The sequence below is a fragment of the Hyperolius riggenbachi genome, chromosome 12, assembly GCF_040937935.1.
Source record: "Hyperolius riggenbachi isolate aHypRig1 chromosome 12, aHypRig1.pri, whole genome shotgun sequence".
In the NCBI taxonomy this organism is placed as follows: Eukaryota; Metazoa; Chordata; class Amphibia; order Anura; family Hyperoliidae; genus Hyperolius; species Hyperolius riggenbachi.
The window spans coordinates 225,029,766-225,051,674 of NC_090657.1; the positions used below are offsets into that span (position 1 = coordinate 225,029,766).

Here is a 21,909-nt window from a genome sequence, read left to right on the forward strand (position 1 = left end):
CACTGCCCAAGAAACAGCCCTGCTGGGGGGACAGTGACGGAGGCATCGGATGGCGGCGGGGCCAGGCTGATACCCCGATTAGACTTCATGCTGGAATCGGTTGGGAATTACTGTGCGGTGTATGAGCAGCCAACAGATCTCTCTTGGATCAGATTGGAACATAGAGAGATCTGTGTCTTGGTCTCTTGGTCGTTCTTCCCATCACTGCTAGATCCATGGCCAACTTTAGCATAGTTTTTTTATCATATCCATTGTAATGATTTAATTAAAAAGAAAGCTACAGAGAGTAAAACAAAGTGATGATTACCCGAACATTGTGCACACATTGACCTTGATTCACTAAACAAGTGATCTGCAAACTTGGCTCTCCAGCTGTTGGAGGAACTGTCGGGAAAATCTTAAAATGTAAAACACATACAAATAAGAAATATGTTTCTTACTAAGTAAAATGAGGCATAAATTACTTCTCTCCTATGTTGCTGGCATTTACAGTAAGTAGTAGAAATCTGACATTACCGACAGGTTTTGGGCTAGTCCATTTCTCCATAGGGGATTCTCAGCATGGCCTTTATTCTTTATAAAGACACTCCCTGAAAAAGATTTATACAAAGATGCTGACGAGCCTCCCCGCTCACCGTACACTTTTGTGGCAGTTGGACAGAGCAACCGCCTTCACTAAGTGCATTTTGAAAATAAAGAAATCCCTGTGAACCCCCCATGAAGAGGTGGGCTAGTCCAAAACCTGTCGGTTCTGTCTGATTTCTAGTACCTACTGTAAGTGACAGCAACATAGGAGAAAAGTAATTTATGGCTCATTTTACTCTGGAAGAAACATACTTCCCAATTGTATATGTTTACATATATTTTAAATTTTAAGATTTTCTCAACAGAGGTCATTTAACCCCCTTGCCGTTCCAATTAAGTAGGCAAGGGGGCGGCGCAGCACTTTTTTTTTTTTTTTAATTCATGTAGCTAGCCTAGCGCTAGCTACATGATAGCCGCTGACAAGCAGCATCCCCCTACCTACTCCGATCACCGCCGGCGATCTTTGCAAGCAGGAAATCCCGTTCAGAACAGGATTTCCTGCTTGGCTTCCCCCGTCGCCATGGCGACGATCGCGATGATGTCATTGAGGTCGGGACACCAGAGGGAATCCCGATCCACCCCTCAGCGCTGCCTGGCACTGATTGGCCACGCTGCGCAACGGGTCTGGAGGGGGGGGCAGCGGCGAATCAGCGGCGAGCGGCGGCGATTGAGATATGCACGCAGCTAGCAAAGTGCTAGCTGCGTGCAATAAAAAAAAATTGTGAAAATCTGCCCAGCGGGGCCTGAGAAATCCTCCTGCGCAGGTTACCCCGGATAACCGTCAAGAAGGTTAAGGAACTACAAGTCCCACAATGCATTTGCCTTTATGAATCATGACTGTGGCTGTCAGACTCCTGCAATGCATTGTAGGACTTGTAGTTCCTTAACAGCTGGGGAGCCAAGTTTGCAAATCATATCACAGCCGTGCTAGTGTTTTCATGCGCAATTGCGCAGTTTTTGCGCACAATCGCTAATTTTCACATGCGATTGCGCACAAAAATTCATGATTGTGCGCAAAACGCATGCAAAACATGCAATTGTGCACGGAAACGCTAGCGCGGATATGAGTTATCACGGTTTAGTGAATCATGCCCATAACGCTCGGGCATGCAAATTCCGCTGCCAGGTCAACGCAAAAAGGATAAGACAAGCCATTCAGTATATCCTTCACTTCCACAATGATGCATCACTCCTAAGTCCTTCTCCAAGTTTGATGTCCCCAACTGTATCCCATTTATTTTGTATGGTGCTAGACCATTAGTACGACCAAAATGCATGACTTTACATTTGTCAACATTGAATTTCATCTGCCATGTATGTGCCCATATAGCCATCCTATCCAGATCCTGTTGCAATATGACACTATCTTCCTGAGAGTTGATGATTCTGCACAATTTTGTATCATCTGCAAAAATAGCAACATTGCTCACTACTGCATCTACTAGGTCATTAATAAATAAACTGAAGAGCACTGGACCCAGTACAGACCCCTGTGGGACCCCACTGATAACAGTCTCCCATTTTGAGTATGATCCATTGACCACAACTCTTTGTTTTCTGTCCATTAGCCCGTTCCCTATCCATGCACACAGACTCTTCCCCAGTCCTTGCATCCTCAACTTTTGCACCAGACTTCTGTGGGGAACAGTGTCGAAGGCCTTTGTAGTATATAGAGTAATCAAGAGTATATCTTGAGTATATGCTGTAGCATTTTCTTCCACACCCAACTGACATTACTGGATCTGGGGTTGTGTAAAAATGATTCAGTTTCTGATTTCCCCACAGTAGGCTATACGGAGAGACCATACCACCAGGCTACTTTCTAATGTGTTCCCATAGGTCCTCCGGCTGCCCTTTTCAAGAAAACAATTCCAATACATGTTAAAAATTATACTCTAGCGTTGAGGGGTCACATGTGCTCTCCAACGTTCTCCAGCCTTAGTGAAGGACCTCAATGTCACATGTGCTCTCTAACATTCTCCAGCCTTAGTGAAGGACGTCAATGTCACATGTGCTCTCCAATGTTCTCCAGCCTTAGTGAAGGACCTCAATGTCACATGTGCTCTCCAATGTTCTCCAACCTTAGTGAAGGACCTCAATGGCACATGTGCTCTCCAATGTTCTCCTGCCTTAGTGAAGGACCTCAATGGCACATGTGCTCTCCAATGTTCTCCCGTCTTAGTGAAGGACCTCAATGTCACATGTGCTCTCCAATGTTCTCCAGCCTTAGTTAAGGACCTCAATGTCACATGTGCTCTCCAATGTTCTCCAGCCTTAGTGAAGGACCTCAATGTCACATGTGCTCTCCAATGTTCTTCCGCCTTAGTGAAGGTCCTCAATGTCACATGTGCTCTCCATTGTTCTCCCGCCTTAGTGAAGTACCTCAATGTCACATGTGCTCCCCAATGTTCTCCCGCCTTAGTGAAGGACCTCAAGGTCACATGTGCTCTCCAATGTTCTCCAGCCATAGTGAAGGACCTCAATGTCACTTGTGCTCTCCAATGTTCTTCCGCCTTAGTGAAGGTCCTCAATGTCACATGTGCTCTCCAATGTTCTCCAGCCTTAGTGAACGACCTCAATGTCACATGTGCTCTCCAATGTTCTCCCGCCTTAGTGAAGGACCTCAAGGTCACATGTGCTCTCCAATGTTCTCCAGCCTTAGTGAAGGACCTCAATGTCACATGTCCTCTCCAATGTTCTCCCGCCTTAGTGAAGGACCTCAATGTCACATGTGCTCTCCAATGTTCTCCCGCCTTAGTGAAGGACCTAAATGTCACATGTACTCCCCAATGTTCTCCAGCCATAGTGAAGGACCTCAATGTCACATGTGTTCTCCAATGTTCTCCAGCCTTAGTGAATGACCTCAATGTCACATGTGCTCTCCAATGTTCTCCAGCCATAGTGAAGGACCTCAATGTCACATGTGCTCTCCAATGTTCCCCCGCCTTAGTGAAGGACCTGAATGTCACATGTACTCCCCAATGTTCTCCAGCCATAGTGAAGGACCTCAATGTCACATGTGTTCTCCAATGTTCTCCAGCCTTAGTGAATGACCTCAATGTCACATGTGCTCTCCAATGTTCTCCAGCCTTAGTGAAGGACCCCAATGTCACATGTGCTCTCCAATGTTCCCCCGCCTTAGTGAAGGACCTCAATGTCACATGTGCTCTCCAATGTTCTCCCGCCTTAGTGAAGGATCTCAATGTCACATGTGCTCTCCAATGTTCTCCAGCCTTAGTGAAGGACTTCAATGTCACATGTGCTCTCCAATGTCCTCCAGCCATAGTGAAGGACCTCAATGTCACATGTGCTCTCCAATGTTACCCCACCTTAGTGAAGGACCTCAATGTCACATGTGCTCTCCAATGTTCTCCCGCCTTAGTGAAGGACCTCAATGTCACATGTGCTCTCCAATGTTCTCCCGCCTTAGTGAAGGACCTCAATGTCACATGTGCTCTCCAATATTCTCCCGCCTTAGTAAAGGACCCCAATGCCACATGTGCTCTCCAACGTTCTCCAGCCTTAGTGAAGGACCTCATTGTCACATGTGCTCCCCAATGTTCTCCAGCCATAGTGAAGGACCTCAATGTCACATGTGCTCTCCAACGTTCTCCAGCCTTAGTGAAGGACCTCAATGTCACATGTGCTCCTCAATGTCTCCAGCCTTAGTGAAGGACCTCAATGTCACATGTGCTCCTCAATGTTCTCCCGCCTTAGTGAAGGACGTCAATGTCACATGTGCTCTCCAATGTTCTCCCGCTTTAGTGAAGGACTTCATTGTCCTACCCCTAGGCATTCGCATTTCCTGTGGCCTCTGGAATGCCAGGTCCATCCGCAATAAGCTGCTTTCTGGAACTCGCTCCCTCCAGCCACCAGACTCGCCCCCACCTTTAATACCTTCACACAAGCTCTCAAGACTCACCCTTTCATGCTCGCATACCCCCCTACACCAGCACCATAATATGTTCTGTTAGACACCCTCTCAATAGATGCACCTATTGTCTCCACCCCCACCCTTTAGATTGTAAGCTGCTGGCAGGGCCCTCTCCCTTAGTGTTTCCAGCTTGATTATGCAATCTTACTGACAATCACCCCTTTTGTGGACTAGAACAATCTCTATTTTGACCTATGACATTGTATTGTTATCAAATCATTTGCATGATCTTGTTTTGTTTTGAGTTTCCTGTATGTCCTACCTTGTATGTTAACCCTTTTATCTATTGTGCAGCGCTGCGTAATATGTTGGCGCTTTATAAATACAATAAATAATAATAATAATAATTGTCACATGTGCTCCCCAATGTTCTCCAGCCATAGTGAAGGACCTCAATGTCACATGTGCTCTCCAATGTTCTCCCGCCTTAGTGAAGGACCTCAATGTCACATGTGCTCCTCAATGTTCTCCAGCCATAGTGAAGAACGTCAATGTCACGTGCTCTCCATTGTTCTCCCGTGTTAGTGAAGGACCTCAATGTTACATGTGCTCTCCAATGTCCTCCAGCCTTAGTGAAGGACCTCAATGTCACATGTGCTCCCCAATGTCCTCCAGCCTTAGTGAAGGACCTCCCGCACTTGTGACAAGAACAGGTCTGTGGATAGGCCCCGGCCACCGCGTGTCACCATCATGTTGGTTGACATTGTCTGACTCCAGGCTTCATACATAACAATGTTCTTTTCTTGTTGTCAGCGGAAAAGAAGGAGCTCTGTCTGGTGAAGGAGAATCTCTGGCAGCTTCTGGATGCTGAAACCCTGAAGAGGAGAGTCAACAGGAGCAGCTGGCTGGAGTCCTACCAGCGACACCTGGAGGAGCTGCAGGTGCCCAATGCCATGCAGAGCCGTGCCATGCTGCTGCAGCTGTGGGCCACACAGGTAGGAACAGGGGAGACGGGCACAGAAAGTAATGTTGGCCAGCAGTATCTACCATACTGCCATCTTGTAGCAGAGGTGTGACAGTTAGTGGCAGGGAAGTCCTCCAGCTAACAGCAGAAGTCTGAGGCCAGTTTCACACCAGAAACCAGTGTCAGCGATGCGTCACGCCCGACGCACCGCATCGCACTGTCAAAAACAGGCCTTCAGGGTACACGGCATTGTTCCCTGTCTGGCCACCAGCCAAGCAGGAAGTGATGACAGATGGCGATCTCACTATAGGGTTACAGTGCCCCCCAGAGGACGAAGGGAGAACAGCAGTTCTCCAGGGCCCCATAGCAGCTGCTATGGCTATTGCTACGCCCTTGCATGGGGCAGGGGTGCATGCGCCACCTCTCTGGATGTCGTGCATGCTATCCCACCGTGTGAGCATGCCATATCCCGCTGTGTGTGCATGCCACATCCCGCCACAAGTTTGCACCATCCAATCAGCCAATCACAACTGGGCAGGAGGGTGCATGTTCGTGGTGGATGGACAGAGCATTGTGGCCAATAACAGCGAGGCAGGAGGGGTGTGTGGAAGGCCATACAGCGGACGGCTTGGAAATGGTTATTTTAGATAGTGAGTCATAAGGAAACATTGGTGTAAATGATTTGCATGAATGATATCTTTACATAAAGATGGAGACACCGAGAGCCCAATATAGTGTAGTACGTACTGGTAGAGTGGATATGTAAGATAAGTATGCAGATATACTCACAAACAAGGGTTACCATCCAGGTAACCACTAATTCAGCTGGTACTGAGATTAGACCTGTCTCCACTCAGGAATAAGAAGTCGCTCTCTGTAGATAAGAAATACGGGGCAACACCCCTCCACTAAGGGTGGACTCAGGAATATATGCAGACACAGGCGCCAAAAGAATAAAATTTACTAAGAATGTTAGAATGAGAGAAGGCAGAAGTGGACTCACCTCCTCCAAGCAGACACACAAAGAGACTGTTGTATATATTCAAAACAACAAGGATTTATTTGTATACTCCAAAAAGTGCAAGTCCAACACGTTTCACAGGTATCTCCTGCTTCATCAGGCAAAAAAAAAAAATGTAGCATGTACTCATACAGGTCTGGTGCAAAGCTCAGCGCCTCTGTCTCTGTGCCTCTGCATCCTCTCATTCTATCATTTTTAGAAAATTTTATTCTTTTGACGCCTGTCTACATATATAACACACAATATCTGTACATTGAGGGGTACATACATATATAAGCATCATCCGGTGACCCATAATACAGTGCGTGCGCCGTCACTCTGCTCTGCTGTCTGTTTCCAGGGCAAAGTGGGTCCTGCAGCGTTCTGGCTCCTCCTCTATATATATGCATCATCCGGTGACCCATAATGCAGTGCGTGTGCCCTCACTCTGCTCTGCTGTCTGTTTCCAGGGCAAAGTGGGTCCTGCAGCGTTCTGGCTCCTCCTCTATATATAAGCATCATCCGGTGACCCATAATGCAGTGCGTATGCCCTCACTCTGCTCTGCTGTCTGTTTTCAGGGCAACGCGGGTCCGGCAGCGTTCTGGCTCCTCCTCTATCTGATGAAGCACCCCAGAGCCATGGAAGCGGTTACAGCCGAACTGAAGTTGACCATGCAAGGGCAGGAGGAGATCAGCCAGAGGGCGCTAGAGAGCGCCACTATCCTCGGTGAGTCCAGAACAGATCGGTATCCTCCCTGGGCCACAGATTGGACAGACTGGTGACCAGACAGGGACGATTCTAGACGTTTTGCTGCCTGAGGCAAACTTGTGAGGATGTGACCCCACTATTTGGAATGATAGTACAGCGCACAGCAATTTGCACCGCAGAATATAGCTGCGGCATGCCCCCGAAAAAAACCTCTCAATATAGGTAGGTAGCCAGGTATAGGTGCCCCAAGTATAGGAATCCAGGTATAGGTGCCCCCAGTATAGGTACCCAGGTATAGGTGCTCCCAGTATTGGAACCCAGGTATAGATTCCCCCAGTATAGGTACCCAGGTATAGGTGCTCCCAGTATAGGAACCCAGGTATAGGTGCCCCCAGTATAGGTAGCCAAATATAGGTGGCCCCAGTATAGGAATCCAGGTATAGCTTCCCCCAGTATAGGAATCCAGGTATAGGTGCCCCCAGTATAGGTAGCCAGGTATAGGTGCTCCCAGTATAGGAACCCAGGTATAGGTGCCCCCATTATAGGTAGCCAAATATAGGTGGCCCCAGTATAGGAATCCAGGTATAGGTTCCCCCAGTATAGGAATGCAGGTATAGGTGCCCCCAGTATAGATAGCCAGGTATAGGTGCCCCCAGTATAGATAGCCAGGTATAGGTGCCCCCAGTATAGGAATCCAGGTATAGGTGCCCCCAGTATAGGAATCCAGGTATAGGTTCCCCCAGTATAGGTACCCAAGTATAGGTGTCCCCAATATAGGTAACCAGGTATAGGTGCTGCCAGTATAGGAACCCAGGTATAGGTGCCCCCAGTATAGGAATCCAGGTATAGTTGCCCCCAGTATAGGTACCCAGGTATAGGTGCTGCCAGTATAGGAACCCAGGTATAGGTGTCCCCAGTATAGGAATCCAGGTATAGGTGCCCGCAGTATAGGTACCCAAGTATAGGTGTCCCCAATATAGGTACCCAGGTATAGGTGCTGCCAGTATAGGAACCCAGGTATAGGTGCCCCCAGTATAGGAATCCAGGTATAGGTACCCAGGTATAGGTGCTGCCAGTATAGGAACCCAGGTATAGGTGCCCCCAGTATAGGAATCCAGGTATAGTTGCCCCCAGTATAGGTACCCAGGTATAGGTGCTGCCAGTATAGGAACCCAGGTATAGGTGTCCCCAGTATAGGAATCCAGGTATAGGTGCCCCCAGTATAGGTACCCAAGTATAGGTGTCCCCAATATAGGTACCCAGGTATAGGTGCTGCCAGTATAGGAACCCAGGTATAGGTGCCCCCAGTATAGGTAGCTAGCTATAGGTGCCCTCAGTATAGGAACCCAGGTATAGGTGCTCCCAGTATAGGTACCCAGGTATAGGTGCCCCCAGTATAGGAACCCAGGTATAGGTGTCCCCAATATAGGTAGCCAAGTATAGGTGCCCCCAGTATAAGAATCCAGGTATAGGTGCCCCCAGTATAGGAACCCAGGTATAGGTGTCCCCAATATAGGTAGCCAGGTATAAGTGTCCCCAGTATAAGAATCCAGGTATAGGTGCCCCCAGTATAGGTACCCAGGTATAGGTGCCCCAAGTATAGGAATCCAGGTATAGGTGCCCCCAGTATAGGTACCCAGGTATAGGTGCTGCCAGTATAGGTACCCAGGTAAAGGTGTCCCCAGTATAGGAATCCAGGTATATGTGCCCCCAGTATAGGTACCCAGGTAAAGGTGTCCCCAGTATAGGAATCCAGGTATAGGTGTCCCCAATATAGGTACCCAGGTATAGGTGTCCCCAGTATAGGTAGCCAAGTATAGGTGCCCCCAGTAGGTAGCCAGAGTCTTCCCTCTCCCTCCTTGACCACCGCTCGTTAACCTTCTCGAAACGAGTGGTGGACACCTCTTGCAGGAAGTCCCCATATCCCCCTCGCTACTAGATAGATCTCCCTCTCGTCTCAGAGCACAGAGTATGAGCAGCTTTATGCTGGATGGGCCCACCCATCAAGCCCACCCATTCAGCTCTCTATGCTATATGCACCGAACCAGCCAGTTACATAGTTACATAGTTATTTTGGTTGAAAAAAGACATACGTCCATCGAGTTCAACCAGTACAAAGTACAACTCCAGCCTGCTCCCTCACATATCCCTGTTGATCCAGAGGAAGGCGAAAAAACCCTTACAAGGCATGGTCCAATTAGCCCCAAAAGGGAAAAATTCCTTCCTGACTCCAGATGGCAATCAGATAAAATCCCTGGATCAACATCATTAGGCATAACCTAGTAATTGTAGCCATGGATGTCTTTCAACGCAAGGAAAGCATCTAAGCACCCTTTAAATGCAGGTATAGAGTTTGCCATAACGACTTCCTGTGGCAATGCATTCCACATCTTAATCACTCTTACTGTAAAGAACCCTTTCCTAAATAAATGGCTAAAACGTTTTTCCTCCATGCGCAGATCATGTCCTCTAGTCCTTTGAGAAGGCCTAGGGACAAAAAGCTCATCCACCAAGCTATTATATTGCCCTCTAAATGTATTTATACATGTTAATTAGATCCCCTCTAAGGCGTCTTTTCTCTAGACCAGTGGTTCCCAACCTGGGGGCGATCGCCCCCAGGTGGGCGATTTGGGTTCTAAGAGGGGCAGTAAATTTGTGGGGGGCGACAGGGGGACGATCAGTATGAAAAGGCAGAAAAAATAAAGTGTCGCAGTGTCACTCGTTTTTAAGAAAATTATGGGCAAAAAATATGATCTGTATAAAATATGCAAGTGTGCATGATAGAGTTGCGTAATTCCTCAGGGCTCGTTGGTCACGCGCCGGTGTAATGTCAGATATTGCAGCCCGGAAGCAGCCTTCCTCACTGAGTATCGCGCATGCTCAGTGGGAAGTTAGATATTATTTACCTGAAATGTCTCCGCTTCCGCACCACGTACACTCCCGAAATTTTCAGGGGAGGGAGGGGACCCCCAGATCTAGCTCTATGTCGAATTGCAGCCCCCGAGCCCCGCTAGTTCCCGAGATAGGTTTGCTGCAATCAGTCTCGGGAACCAGTGGGGCTCGGGGGCTGCAATTCGGCACAGAGCTAGATCTGGGGGTCCCCTCCCTCCCCTGAAAATTTCGGGAGTGTATGTGGTGCGGAAGCGGAGATATTTAGGACATTTTACGTGGCTGCACAATTTAATGGGACGCAGGCTCCTACTGCGCATGCGGGGCTGCACAACGTGCGCGGCTGCAATACCTGACATTACACCGGTAAGGGAATTGGCGCGAAGTAGTTGAGTCACCGGCTATTTTTAGCTGGCAAGGTCACAGCGCTACCCCCTCCACTGGCAACACCACCTGGCGTAGGGTATACCGTACTAAGAGAAGGGGGGCGACAGGGGTGAGTCGTCTTCCCCTAAGGGGCGATACCTCATAAAAGGTTGGGAACCACTGCTCTAGACTAAATAAACCCAGTTTATCTAACCTTTCTTGGTGAGACCTTCCATCCCACGTATCAATTTTGTTGCTCGTCTCTGCACCTGCTCTAAAACTACAATATCTTTTTTGTAATGTGGTGCCCAGAACTGAATTCCATATTTCAGATGTGGCCTTACTAGAGAGTTAAACAGATGCAATATTATGCTAGCATCTCGAGTTTTTATTTCCCTTTTAATGCATCCCAAAATTTTGTTAACTTTAGCTGCAGCTGCTTGGCATTGAGTACGATTATTTAACTTGTTGTCGATGAGTACTCCTAAGTCCTTCTCCAAGTTTGATGTCCCCAACTGTATCCCATTTATTTTGTATGGTGCTAGACCATTAGTATGTCCAAAATGCATGACTTTACATTTTTCAACATTGAATTTCATCTGCCATATATGTGCCCATATAGCCATCCTATCCAGATCCTGTTGCAATATGACACTATCTTCCTGAGAGTTGAGGATTCTGCACAATTTTATATCATCTGCAAAAATAGCAACATTGCTCACTACTGCATCTACTAGGTCATTAATAAATAAATTAAAGAGCACTGGACCCAGTACAGACCCCTGTGGGACCCCACTGCTAACAGTCTCCCATTTTGAGTACGATCCATTGACCACAACTCTTTGTTTTCTGTCCATTAGCCAGTTCCCTATCCATGCACACAGACTCTTCCCCAGTCCAGTGATCTGTGAGTGTGTCACACGTGGATGTTGTGTTTCCTGCAGACAGCTTCCTGGAGGAGAGCCTCCGTCCGACATGTTTCGCCATACACCAGGACAGTTATTATGTGTCTCAGTGATCTGCGAGAGTGCCACACGTGGATGTTGTGTTTCCTAGTCAGTGCCAACGTAACATAGAGTGCTGGATGAATAGGATAAATGTACAGTGTGGTTCGCTTCCAGCCCCTCCAGGTACATCTCCTCATGCTGTGCAGTGGTCACTTCGAAGCTGCGCAAGATCCGCCCCCAACCTGTTTTGCCATACACCAGGACAGTGGTTGACTTCCTGGGGGAGGGGCCCTATAATAAACCATCATGTTTAAATTTATACGGAACCCAGGGCACCTTCCGAGGTTCTCGACTGCCCCAGGACTTCCGTACATGAGATTTAGCAGTGCTTACCAGTCTGAGTAATCTGTGAGAGTGTCACACGTAGATGTTGTGTTTCCTGCAGATAGCCCCCTGGAGGAGAGCCTCTGCCCGACATGTTTCGCCATACCCCAGGACAGTGATTACCAGTCTGAGTGATCTGTGAGAGTGTCATACGTGGATGTTGTGTTTCCTGCAAACAGTGCCCTGGAGGAGAGCCTCTTCCCGACATGTTTTGTCATACACCAGGACAGTGATTACCAGTCTGAGAGGTCTATGAGTGTGTCACACGTGGCTTTTGTGTTTCCTGCAGACAGCGCCCTGGATGAGAACCTCCCACCCACATCTTTCACCATACACCAGGACTGTGATTATGTGTCTCAGTGATAAGTGAGAGTGCCACACATAGTTGTTGTGTTTCCTGCAGACAGTGCCCTGAAGGAGATCCTCTGTCCGAGATGTTTCGCCATACACCAGGACTGTGATTATGTGTCTCAGTGATCAGTGAGTGTGTCACAGGTGGATGTTGTGTTTCCTGCAGACAGCACCCTGGAGGAGATCCTCTGCCCAACATGTTTCACCATACACCAGGACAGTGATGAGTAATCTATGAGTGTGTCACACGTGGCTGTTGTGTTTTCTGCCCGACATGTTTCGCCATACCCCAGGACAGTGATTACCAGTCTCAGTGATCAGTGAGTGTGTCACACGTGGATGTTGTGTTTCCTGCAGACAACGCCCTGGAGGAGATCCTCTGCACCCCATGTTTCGCCATACCCCAGGACAGTTATTATGTGTCTCAGTGATCTGCGAGTGTGTCACACGTGAATGTTGTGTTTCCTGCAGACAGCGCCCTGGAGGAGAGCCTCTGCCGACATGTTTTGCCATATACCAGGACAGTCATTATGTGTCTCAGTGATCTGCGAGTGTGTCACACGTGAATGTTGTGTTTCCTGCAGACAGCGCCCTGGAGGAGATCCTCTGCCCGACATGTTTCACCATACACCAGGACAGTGATGAGTGATCTATGAGTGTGTCACACGTGGCTGTTTTGTTTTCTGCAGACAGTACCCTGGAGGAGAGCCTCTGCCCGACATGTTTCGCCATACACCAGGACAGTGATTACCAGTCTGAGTGATCTGTGAGTGTGTCACACGTGGATGTTGTGTTTCCTGCAGATAGCGCCCTGGAGGAGAGCCTCTGCCTGACATGTTTCGCCATACACCAAAACAGTGATTACGAGTCTGAGTGATCTGTGAGTGTGTCACACGTGGATGTTGTGTTTCCTGCAGACAGCGCCCTGGAGGAGAGCCTCTGCCCAACATGTTTCGCCATACACCAAAACAGTGATTACGAGTCTGAGTGATCTGTGAGTGTGTCACAGGTGGATGTTGTGTTTCCTGCAGACAGCGCCCTGGAGGAGAGCCTCTGCCCGACATGTTTCACCATACACCAGGACAGTGATTACGAGTCTGAGTGATCTGTGAGTGTGTCACACGTGGCTGTTGTGTTTCCTGCAGACAGCGCCCTGGAGGAGAGCCTCCGTATGACCGCAGCTCCGTTTATTACCAGAGAGGTGCTGAGCGAGGGGTCATTGAGACTGGCAGACGGCAGGGAGTACTTGCTGAGGAGGGGGGACAGACTCTGCCTCTTCCCGTACGTCAGCCCCCAGATGGACACCGAGATTCACCCAGAGCCCCAGGTGAGCCAATTAACTTATCTGTATGTTTTTGGGATGTGGGAGGAAACCAGAGTGCCTGGAGAAAACCTACACAGACAGGGGATAACATACAAACTCCATGGCTGGGATTTAAACCGGGGACCCTGCAAGGTGAGAGCGCTAACCACTACACCACCGTGCTGCCCAGTACTATGCTAGCATAACTGTTGTTAAGGTAATGCCCGCTTCTAACGGTAACGCGCATTACCATAGCAACAGTCACATTGTCGAGTACCGTGGGTCGCAGTGATAGTGTTACACACGTTATTCAGTGCTAGTGGTAAGCAGTGGCATAGCTGGAGATCATGGGGCCACATAGGTAGCAATACTTTCATGGGGCCCTCAGATGTAGGCACTCTATGCCACCTGCCTCTACCCTGTGGATATGAATTAACAGTGAGACAAAGTCAGAGGGTGAAGAAACACAAGCCGATCGGTGGCCTCAGAGTGGCTTCCCCAGGACCGCCTAACGCCGATCGGTGGCCTCAGAGTGGCTTCCCCAGGACCGCCTAACGCCGATCGGTGGCCTCAGAGTGGCTTCCCCAGGACCGCCTAACGCCGATCGGTGGCCTCAGAGTGGCTTCCCCAGGACCGCCTAACGCCGATCGGTGGCCGCAGAGTGGCTTCCCCAGGACCGCCTAACGCCGATCGGTGGCCTCAGAGTGGCTTCCCCAGGACAGCCTAACACCGATCGGTGACCTCAGAGTGGCTTCCCCAGGACCGCCTAACGCCAATCGGTGGCCTCAGAGTGGCTTCCCCAGGACCGCCTAACGCCGATCGGTGGCCTCAGAGTGGCTTCCCCAGGACCACCTAACGCCGATCGGTGGCCTCAGAGTGGCTTCCCCAGGACTGCCTAACGCTGATCGGTGGCCTCAGAGTGGCTTCCCCAGGACCGCCTAACGCAGATCGGTGGCCTCAGAGTGGCTTCCCCAGGACAGCCTAACGCCGATCGGTGGCCTCAGAGTGGCTTCCCCAGGACCGCCTAACGCCGATCGGTGGCCTCAGAGTGGCTTCCCCAGGACCGCCTAACGCCGATCGGTGGCCTCAGAGTGGCTTCCCCAGGACCGCCTAACGCCGATCGGTGGCCTCAGAATGGCTTCCCCAGGACCGCCTAACGCCGATCGGTGGCCTCAAAGTGGCTTTCCCAGGACCACCTAACGCTAATCGGTGGCCTCAGAATGGCTTCCCCAGGACCACCTAACGCCGATCGGTGGCCTCAGAGTGGCTTCCCCAGGACCACCTAACGCTGATCGGTGGCCTCAAAGTGGCTTTCCCAGGACCACCTAACGCCGATCGGTGGCCTCAGAGTGGCTTCCCCAGGACCACCTAACGCCGATCGGTGGCCTCAAAGTGGCTTTCCCAGGACCACCTAACGCCGATCGGTGGCCTCAGAGTGGCTTCCCCAGGACCACCTAACGCTGATCGGTGGCCTCAGAATGGCTTCCCCAGGACAGCCTAACGCCGATCGGTGGCCTCAGAGTGGCTTCCCCAGGACCACCAAACGCCGATCGGTGGCCGCAGAGTGGCTTCCCCAGGACCACCAAACGCCGATCGGTGGCCGCAGAGTGGCTTCCCCAGGACCGCCTAACGCCGATTGGTGGCCTCAGAGTGGCTTCCCCAGGACCGCCTAACGCCGATCGGTGGCCGCAGAGTGACTTCCCCAGGACCGCCTAAGGCCGATCGGTGGCTGCAGAGTGGCTTCCCCAGGACCACCTAACGCATACCTCCCAACTTTTTGAGATGAGAAAGCGGGACACTTAAGCCACACCCCTGACACCCCCCCACCAACCACACCACCTGACACACCCCTAGTCAATCATACTATATATATATATATATATATATATACAGTGGCTTGCGAAAGTATTCGGCCCGCCTGAAGTTTTCCACATTTTGTCACATTACTGCCACAAACATGGATCAATTTTATTGGAATTCCATGTGAAAGATCAAATGATCGAGGCCCCAGACGGCGGATGTGGTGTGTGGGATGCGGTGTGTGAGATATTGTCCCTCCAAATGTGCCACCCAGTGTCCCCCTGTATGCAGAGTATAAGAGCGCAGCGAAGTGGCCAGTCTTACCATTCATTCTTACGTACAGGGCATCTGGTCTTCTCTGCTTCCTGCTTCCTGTGACGTCACAGGAAGCAGGAAGCGGAGAAGAGCCAGAGATGCCTGGTACGCGAGAATGAATGGTAAGACTGCTCGCTCCGCTGCGCTCTTATACTCTGCATACAGGGGGACACTGGGGGGCACATTCGGAGGGAGGGACAATATCTCACACACCGCATCCCACACACCGCATCCGCCGGCTGGGGCCTCGATCATTTTTTCACCTCCTCTGCCTGCCGGGACCCAACCCGTGACCTTCCCGACGAATCCGGGACGGTTGGGGCCCCTGCCTAACCCCCGATTGGTGGCCGCAGAGTGGCTTCCCCAGGACCGCCTAGCGACAATCGACGTCAAGTCCTCGGGGCGGAGATTAGCAGGGAACACTTGCACACATGCGCAATCCATCCCTGCTGAGACACAGAGCAGAGCCTACCAGCCGCGATCGTGACTGACAATCTGTAAAAGAGGGAAAAATGCCTCTGTTTGTATGTACTGCGCTGTGATCTCCTGCAGCACTGTACGGAGGACAGCTCTGTCACTGAGCTGTCCCCTCGAGTGGCTCACAAAGTGATCGCCCATCATAGGCTGATGTCTATGAGAGTCTATAACACTGACTGGCTCTCAGGGGGGAAGGAGAGAATTAAAAAAAAGGACATTTTTATAAAAAAAAACTTTATAAATTAATAAGGAAAAAAACACACACATCGCAGCAGCATTCAGATCCCACCAACAAAAAGCTCTGTTGGTGGCAAGAAAAGAAGGCAAGATTCATTAGGATGGTAATTTTTATGGCAGGGTTAAAGCTGCAGTGTGCTGAATAGAGATGGCCGGAACGGTTCGACCGCGAACTAGTTTGTGCAAACTTCGGTAGTTCGCGATTGAACGCGAACTTTATGGAGGTTCGACCCGCCTCCTATACTACATCATTAGGGTCAACTTTGACCCTGTACATCACAGTCAGCAGGCACATTGTAGCCAATCAGGCTACACTCCCTCCTGGAGGCCCTCCCCTCCTTATAAAAGGCAAGCAGCGTCGGGCATTGGACTCACTCGTGTGCCTGCAGTAATTGGAGAAGGGAGAGCTGCTGCAGACTCACATAGGGAAAGCTTAGTTAGGCTCTTGTAGGCTTGTTAGCTTGCTCCTTGCTGATCCTTATTGCTAAATAAAAGCACCCCTCAACAGCTCTTTTAAGAGCTAATCTTGTTCTTGTGATCTATTTTTTTTTTGTGTTTTTTTTTCTTGCGCCCCACTTGCAATATATACAGCCCTGTCAGTCAGTCAGTCGCAGCTGGCCTTTGTCCCCTTGGTGGTAATTCCTACTGTGCCACTGCCAGGCCCAGCACATTCAGTGACTACCTGTGTGTGTGACAGGTGCAGATTTGTAATACCCATCACTGCATATAACTACCTGTTGTTCACAGTGCACCCACTTTACCTACGTGAGCTCACGCAGTGTCACTGTGCCTGTTCGGTACCTGTGTGTGTGACAGGTACACATTTGTAATACCCATCATTGCTTATACTACCTACCTGTTGTTCACAGTGCACCCACCTACCTATGTGAGCGCACGCAGTGTCACTGTGCCTGTTCGGTACCTGTGTGTGTGTGACAGGTGCACATTTGTAATACCCATCACTGCATATACCTACCTACTTGAGCGCACGCAATGTGATATTTAATACCACAAGTCACTGTACCTGTTCACGGTACGTGTGTGTGACAGGTGCACATTTGTAATACCCATAACTGCATATACCTACCTGTTGTTTAGTGCACCCACCTACCTACGTGAGCGCACGCAGTATTATATACCACTCCGTGCATGCCTGTTAACTGCACCTGTGTGATTGCACATTGTATTAGTCAAGTCAGTGCATCAGTGCATATCTTTCACTTCATCCCCCCCCCCCGATATGGACAAAACAGGTAGAGGCAGAGGCAGACCCAGAGGAAGGCCACCCGGCACGTCTGTACGAGGTCGTGCTGATGTGATTTTGTGCGGTCCTGGACCAAAGTACAGTGCTCAGAGGAAGGTACGTCCCATCAACTCCCAAGATTATCAGGATTTGGTTGACTATTTAACACAGAACACCTCATCTTCCGCAGCCACCAGCGCTAGTACTAGCACCCCATCCGTTCCATTTGAGACTTGACAGGAGTTATTTGGTGGGGAATTAACTGATTCACAGCCACTACTATTACAACAAGATGAAGGCGCTAAGCAAGTTACACCACCTCATATGTCTGAGTTAGGCGGCGACACTATGGACGTAACGTGCGAGGAGGAGGAGGATGAAGTACCTGCTGTTGGTGCAGTTTATGAGGTGTCTGAGGCAAGCAAAGCTGGGCAGGATGATTATGATGATGAGTTCCTGAAAGAAGCAAGAAGCAGGGGGAGCTCGTCGTCAGAAACAGCTGGTGGCAGTGTCCGGTGCCATGTATCGCCACCTATGGACAGCCAGCCAACATGCCCTTCAACGTCAGCTGCTGATGCTACCATAGTGTCATCACCCCAGGGGGGCTCAGTGATTTGGAAATGTTTTAGTGTCTGCCTTAGATCAGAGCAATTCCATCTGTTTTCTCTGCCTCCAAAAATTGAGCCGTGGAAAGGCCAACAGCCGTGTAGGGACAACTGCCTTACAAAGGCACATGCAGAAAAGGCACAAACTGCAATGGGAAGAGCACCAGAGGAAAAGCAGCACACAAAAGAAAAGCCACCCTCCTTCTCCTCTTCCTCCTTCAGGTGCATCATATTCAGCCTCTTTCTCCCTTGCACCTTTACAATCACAGCCACCCTCCTCCACTCCGCCTCTCACCTTGAGTGGTTCCTGCTCCTCTGCCCAGAGCAGCAGCCAGGTGTCCGTGAGGGAAATCTTTGAGGGGAAGAAGCCAATTTCTGCCAGTCTCCCCCTTGCCCGGCGTCTGACAGCTGGCTTGGCGGAACTATTAGCTCGCCAGCTGTTACCATACCAGCTGGTGGACCCTGAGGCCTTCCTTAAATTTGTGGCAATTGGGACACCGCAGTGGAAGATGCCAGGCCGCAATTATTTCTCTAAAAAGGCGATACCCAAACTGTACTGTAAAGTTGAGAGGCAAGTGGTGTCATCTCTGGCACAGCGTTGGGTCAAGGGTCCATCTGACCACGGATGCCTGGTCAGCGAAGCACGGTACATTGCTTACACAGTTCATTGATTCAACCTGGTGACCAATGGCAAGCAAGGAGTACGTGGCTGTGCAGCGGACCAACTTGTGACACCTCCACGGCTTGCAGGCAAGCCTGCTGCCACCTCCTCTCCTTCTCCTCCTACTCCTCCTGCTACATCCTCTTTGCTGTCATTATCCTCCTCCTCCTTGGCTGAGTGGCAGCACAACTCTACTGGTACTGCGCTCTGCTCTCCAGCTACACACCCCAGCTCTCCAGGGCCAGGTTCGATGGTGTCACGCCATCTTAGACATGTCTTGCCTCAAAGCGGAGAGTCACACTGGAGCAGCTCTCCTGGCTGCTCTTAACAAACAGGTGGATCAGTGGCTGACCCCGCACCAGCTGGAGATCGGCAATGTGGTGTGTGACAACGGCAGCAATCTCATTTCCACTTTAAATTTGGGAAAGCTGACACATGTACCCTGCATGGCACATGTGTTGAATCTCATCATTCACAGATTTGTGTGTAAGTACCCAGGCTTAGAGGACGTCCTGAAGCAGGCCAGGAAGTTGTGTGGGCATTTCAGGCGGTCTTACACGTCCATGGCACGCTTTGCCAAGATTCAGCGGAGAAACAACTTGCCGGTGAGACGTCTGATTTGCGATAGCCCGACTCACTGGAATTTGACCCTCCTTATGTTCTTTCGCCTGCTACAACAGGAGAAAGCCGTCACCCAGTATCTCTACAACTACAGTAGAAGGACACAGTCTGGGGAGATGGGGGTGTTCTGGCCCAACAACTGGACACTCATGCAAAATGCCTGCAGGCTCATGCGGCCGTTTGAGGAGGCGACCAACCTGGTGAGTCACAGTGAAGACCATCAGCGTCTTGATCCCGTACACTTTCTTCCGGGAGCAGGCCGTGCGTAGAGTGGTGGATCATGCTGTGGAGGAGCGTGAACAGGAACAGGAGGAAGAGTTGTGGGATCAATTCTCATCAGAACCAGATGTTTCCTCAACACCTGCAGCAGCACAGAGGGAGGAGGAGGAGAAGTGTCGTGTGGGGAAGAGGAGTCAGAATCGGATGATAAGGAAGGTGTTTTTTTGGAGGAGGAGGCGGTGGCGGCAGAAGAACAACCGCAGCAGGCATTGCAGGGGGCTTGTGCTGCTCAACGTTCTTGTGGTATTGTTCATGGCTGGGGGGAGGAGGAGAACTTACCTGACATCACTGAGGAAGAGCAAGAGGAGATGGATAGTACGTCTGGATCCAAATTTGAGCAGATGGCGTCTTTTATGCTGTCCAGCCTGTTGAGGGACCCCCGTATAAAAAAACTCAAGGGAAATGAGCTGTACTGGGTGGCCACGCTACTAGACCCTCGGTAAAGGCACAAAGTGACGGAGATATTTCCAAATCACATGAAGGCAGAAAGGATGCAGCACTTGCAGAACAAGCTGGCAACTATGCTTTACAATGCGTTTAAGGGTGATGTCACAGCACAACGCAATAAAGGTACCACTGCCAGTAATCCTTCTCCCATGTCCACGCAGGCAAGGACAGGACGCTCCAGTGATCTCATGGTGATGTCGGACATGCGGACATTCTTTAGTCCAACGCCTCGCCTTAGCCCTTCCGGATCCACCCTCCACCAACGCCTGGATCGGCAGGTAGACGACTACCTGGCCTTAACCTCCCTGGCGGTAAGCCCGAGCTGAGCTCGGGCTATGCCGCGCAGGAGGAGATCTCAGCCCCTGGTGGGGCGATTTGCACCATTTAAAGTGCTGTACACGCAGCTAGCACTTTGCTAGCCAAGCGTACAGCTTGATCGCCGCCGATCTGCCGCGAACGCCCGCACGCAGCGGCGGAAGAGGGTCCCCCCCCCCCCCCCCGTCAGAGCCCTGCGCTGCCCGGACCAATGAGTTCCGGGCAGCACTATGGGCTGGATCGGAGGCGTCTGAAGTCAGGACGTCGGCTGACGTCCATGACGTCATTCCGATCGTCGCCGTGGCGACAGGAGAAGCCAAACAGTGGAGCGCGTTATATACGCGTTCCCCTGTTTGCTATTGTTGCCGACGGCGATCGAACTAGAGGAACACATGCGCCCTCTAGTGGAGTTTCATGTAGCTACCACTCTGGTAGCTTTACATGAAACATTAAAAAAAAAATTGGATTTCTGCAATTTTTGCAGAAAAAATAAACCGCCAGGAAGGTTAAGTGTGGATGTAGACACTGTGAGCAGCGATGAACCCTTTCCCAATTTGCCATACAACTTCTGTCTTTCCCTGCCTCAAGTGTCCTGTCAGAAAGGACCTTCATCGCAGCTGGAGACATTGTCACTGAGAAGAGAAGTTGCCTAAGTCACAAAAGTGTTCAGTACCTCACCTTTATCAAAATGAATGAGACATGGACCCCGGAGGGCTACTGCCCGCCCCAAGACTAAGTCAGTCCCCACACACAGCATCTCTGCCTGCACGCCGTGTGACTGCCTGCCCCAAGACTAAGTCGCTCCCCACACAGCATCTCTGCCTGCAGGCCGCTTGACTGCCTTCTCCGCCACCACCAGGACTTCAAGTGGATTCCTGAATTTTTAAGGCCGCTGCTAGCAGCGGCCGCTATAATAATTTTTCTGGTGCGTGTACATGCCTGCATAATTTTTTGGTCTGCACTGCAGCTGCAACAACAAAACAAAAGGCATGTACATGTGCCAATTCCCATTCGTGATCATTACCTTGCAGCAGTGAAGGGGCTTGCGTATCACAATGAAGCAATGACCGCCGGCTAGATGAGTGACTTGGGGGGGGGCACTCCCAAGATAATAAGGTCGTTGCTTCATTGTGGACAGACCAAATTCGATCAGCTGGACAGTCATTGTTGTTCTATCATTGAGCTACCACAGCCCGGCGACCATATGGGCTTGAAAACCGCCACGGCCTGCACTCTGGCCATGGTGCGCACCAGTCCAGCACAGCCGTCACTACGCAAACAGCTGTTTGCGGTGCGTTACACGGTGAGTTTGGTGTGTCAGTGTGAAGCAGTACTCTAATTACACTCCCTGATTGATATATATACACATGCAAGATGTTTTAAAGCACTTTAGTCCTGCAATTTAGCATGCAATCTGATTTCTGCCCTTAAAACGCTGCTTTGCGTCAAATCCAGATTTTTCCCCCGGACTTTTGGCGTCTATCCCACTCCGCCATGCCCCCTCTAGGTGTTAGACCCCTTGAAACATCTTTTCCAT

General features: G+C 50.3%; 1 protein-coding gene across 1 annotated transcript in view; it reads left to right on the forward strand.

The window, feature by feature from the left end:
* The window catches only part of PTGIS (prostaglandin I2 synthase), a 58,138-nt gene that overhangs the window by 30,022 nt on the left and 6,207 nt on the right, over positions 1–21,909 (forward strand). The window contains exons 6-8 of the mRNA XM_068264446.1: positions 5,273–5,454; positions 7,003–7,150; positions 13,215–13,396. Coding sequence (XP_068120547.1) covers positions 5,273–5,454; positions 7,003–7,150; positions 13,215–13,396 — 512 coding nt within the window. The remainder of the gene's footprint in view (positions 1–5,272; positions 5,455–7,002; positions 7,151–13,214; positions 13,397–21,909) is intronic.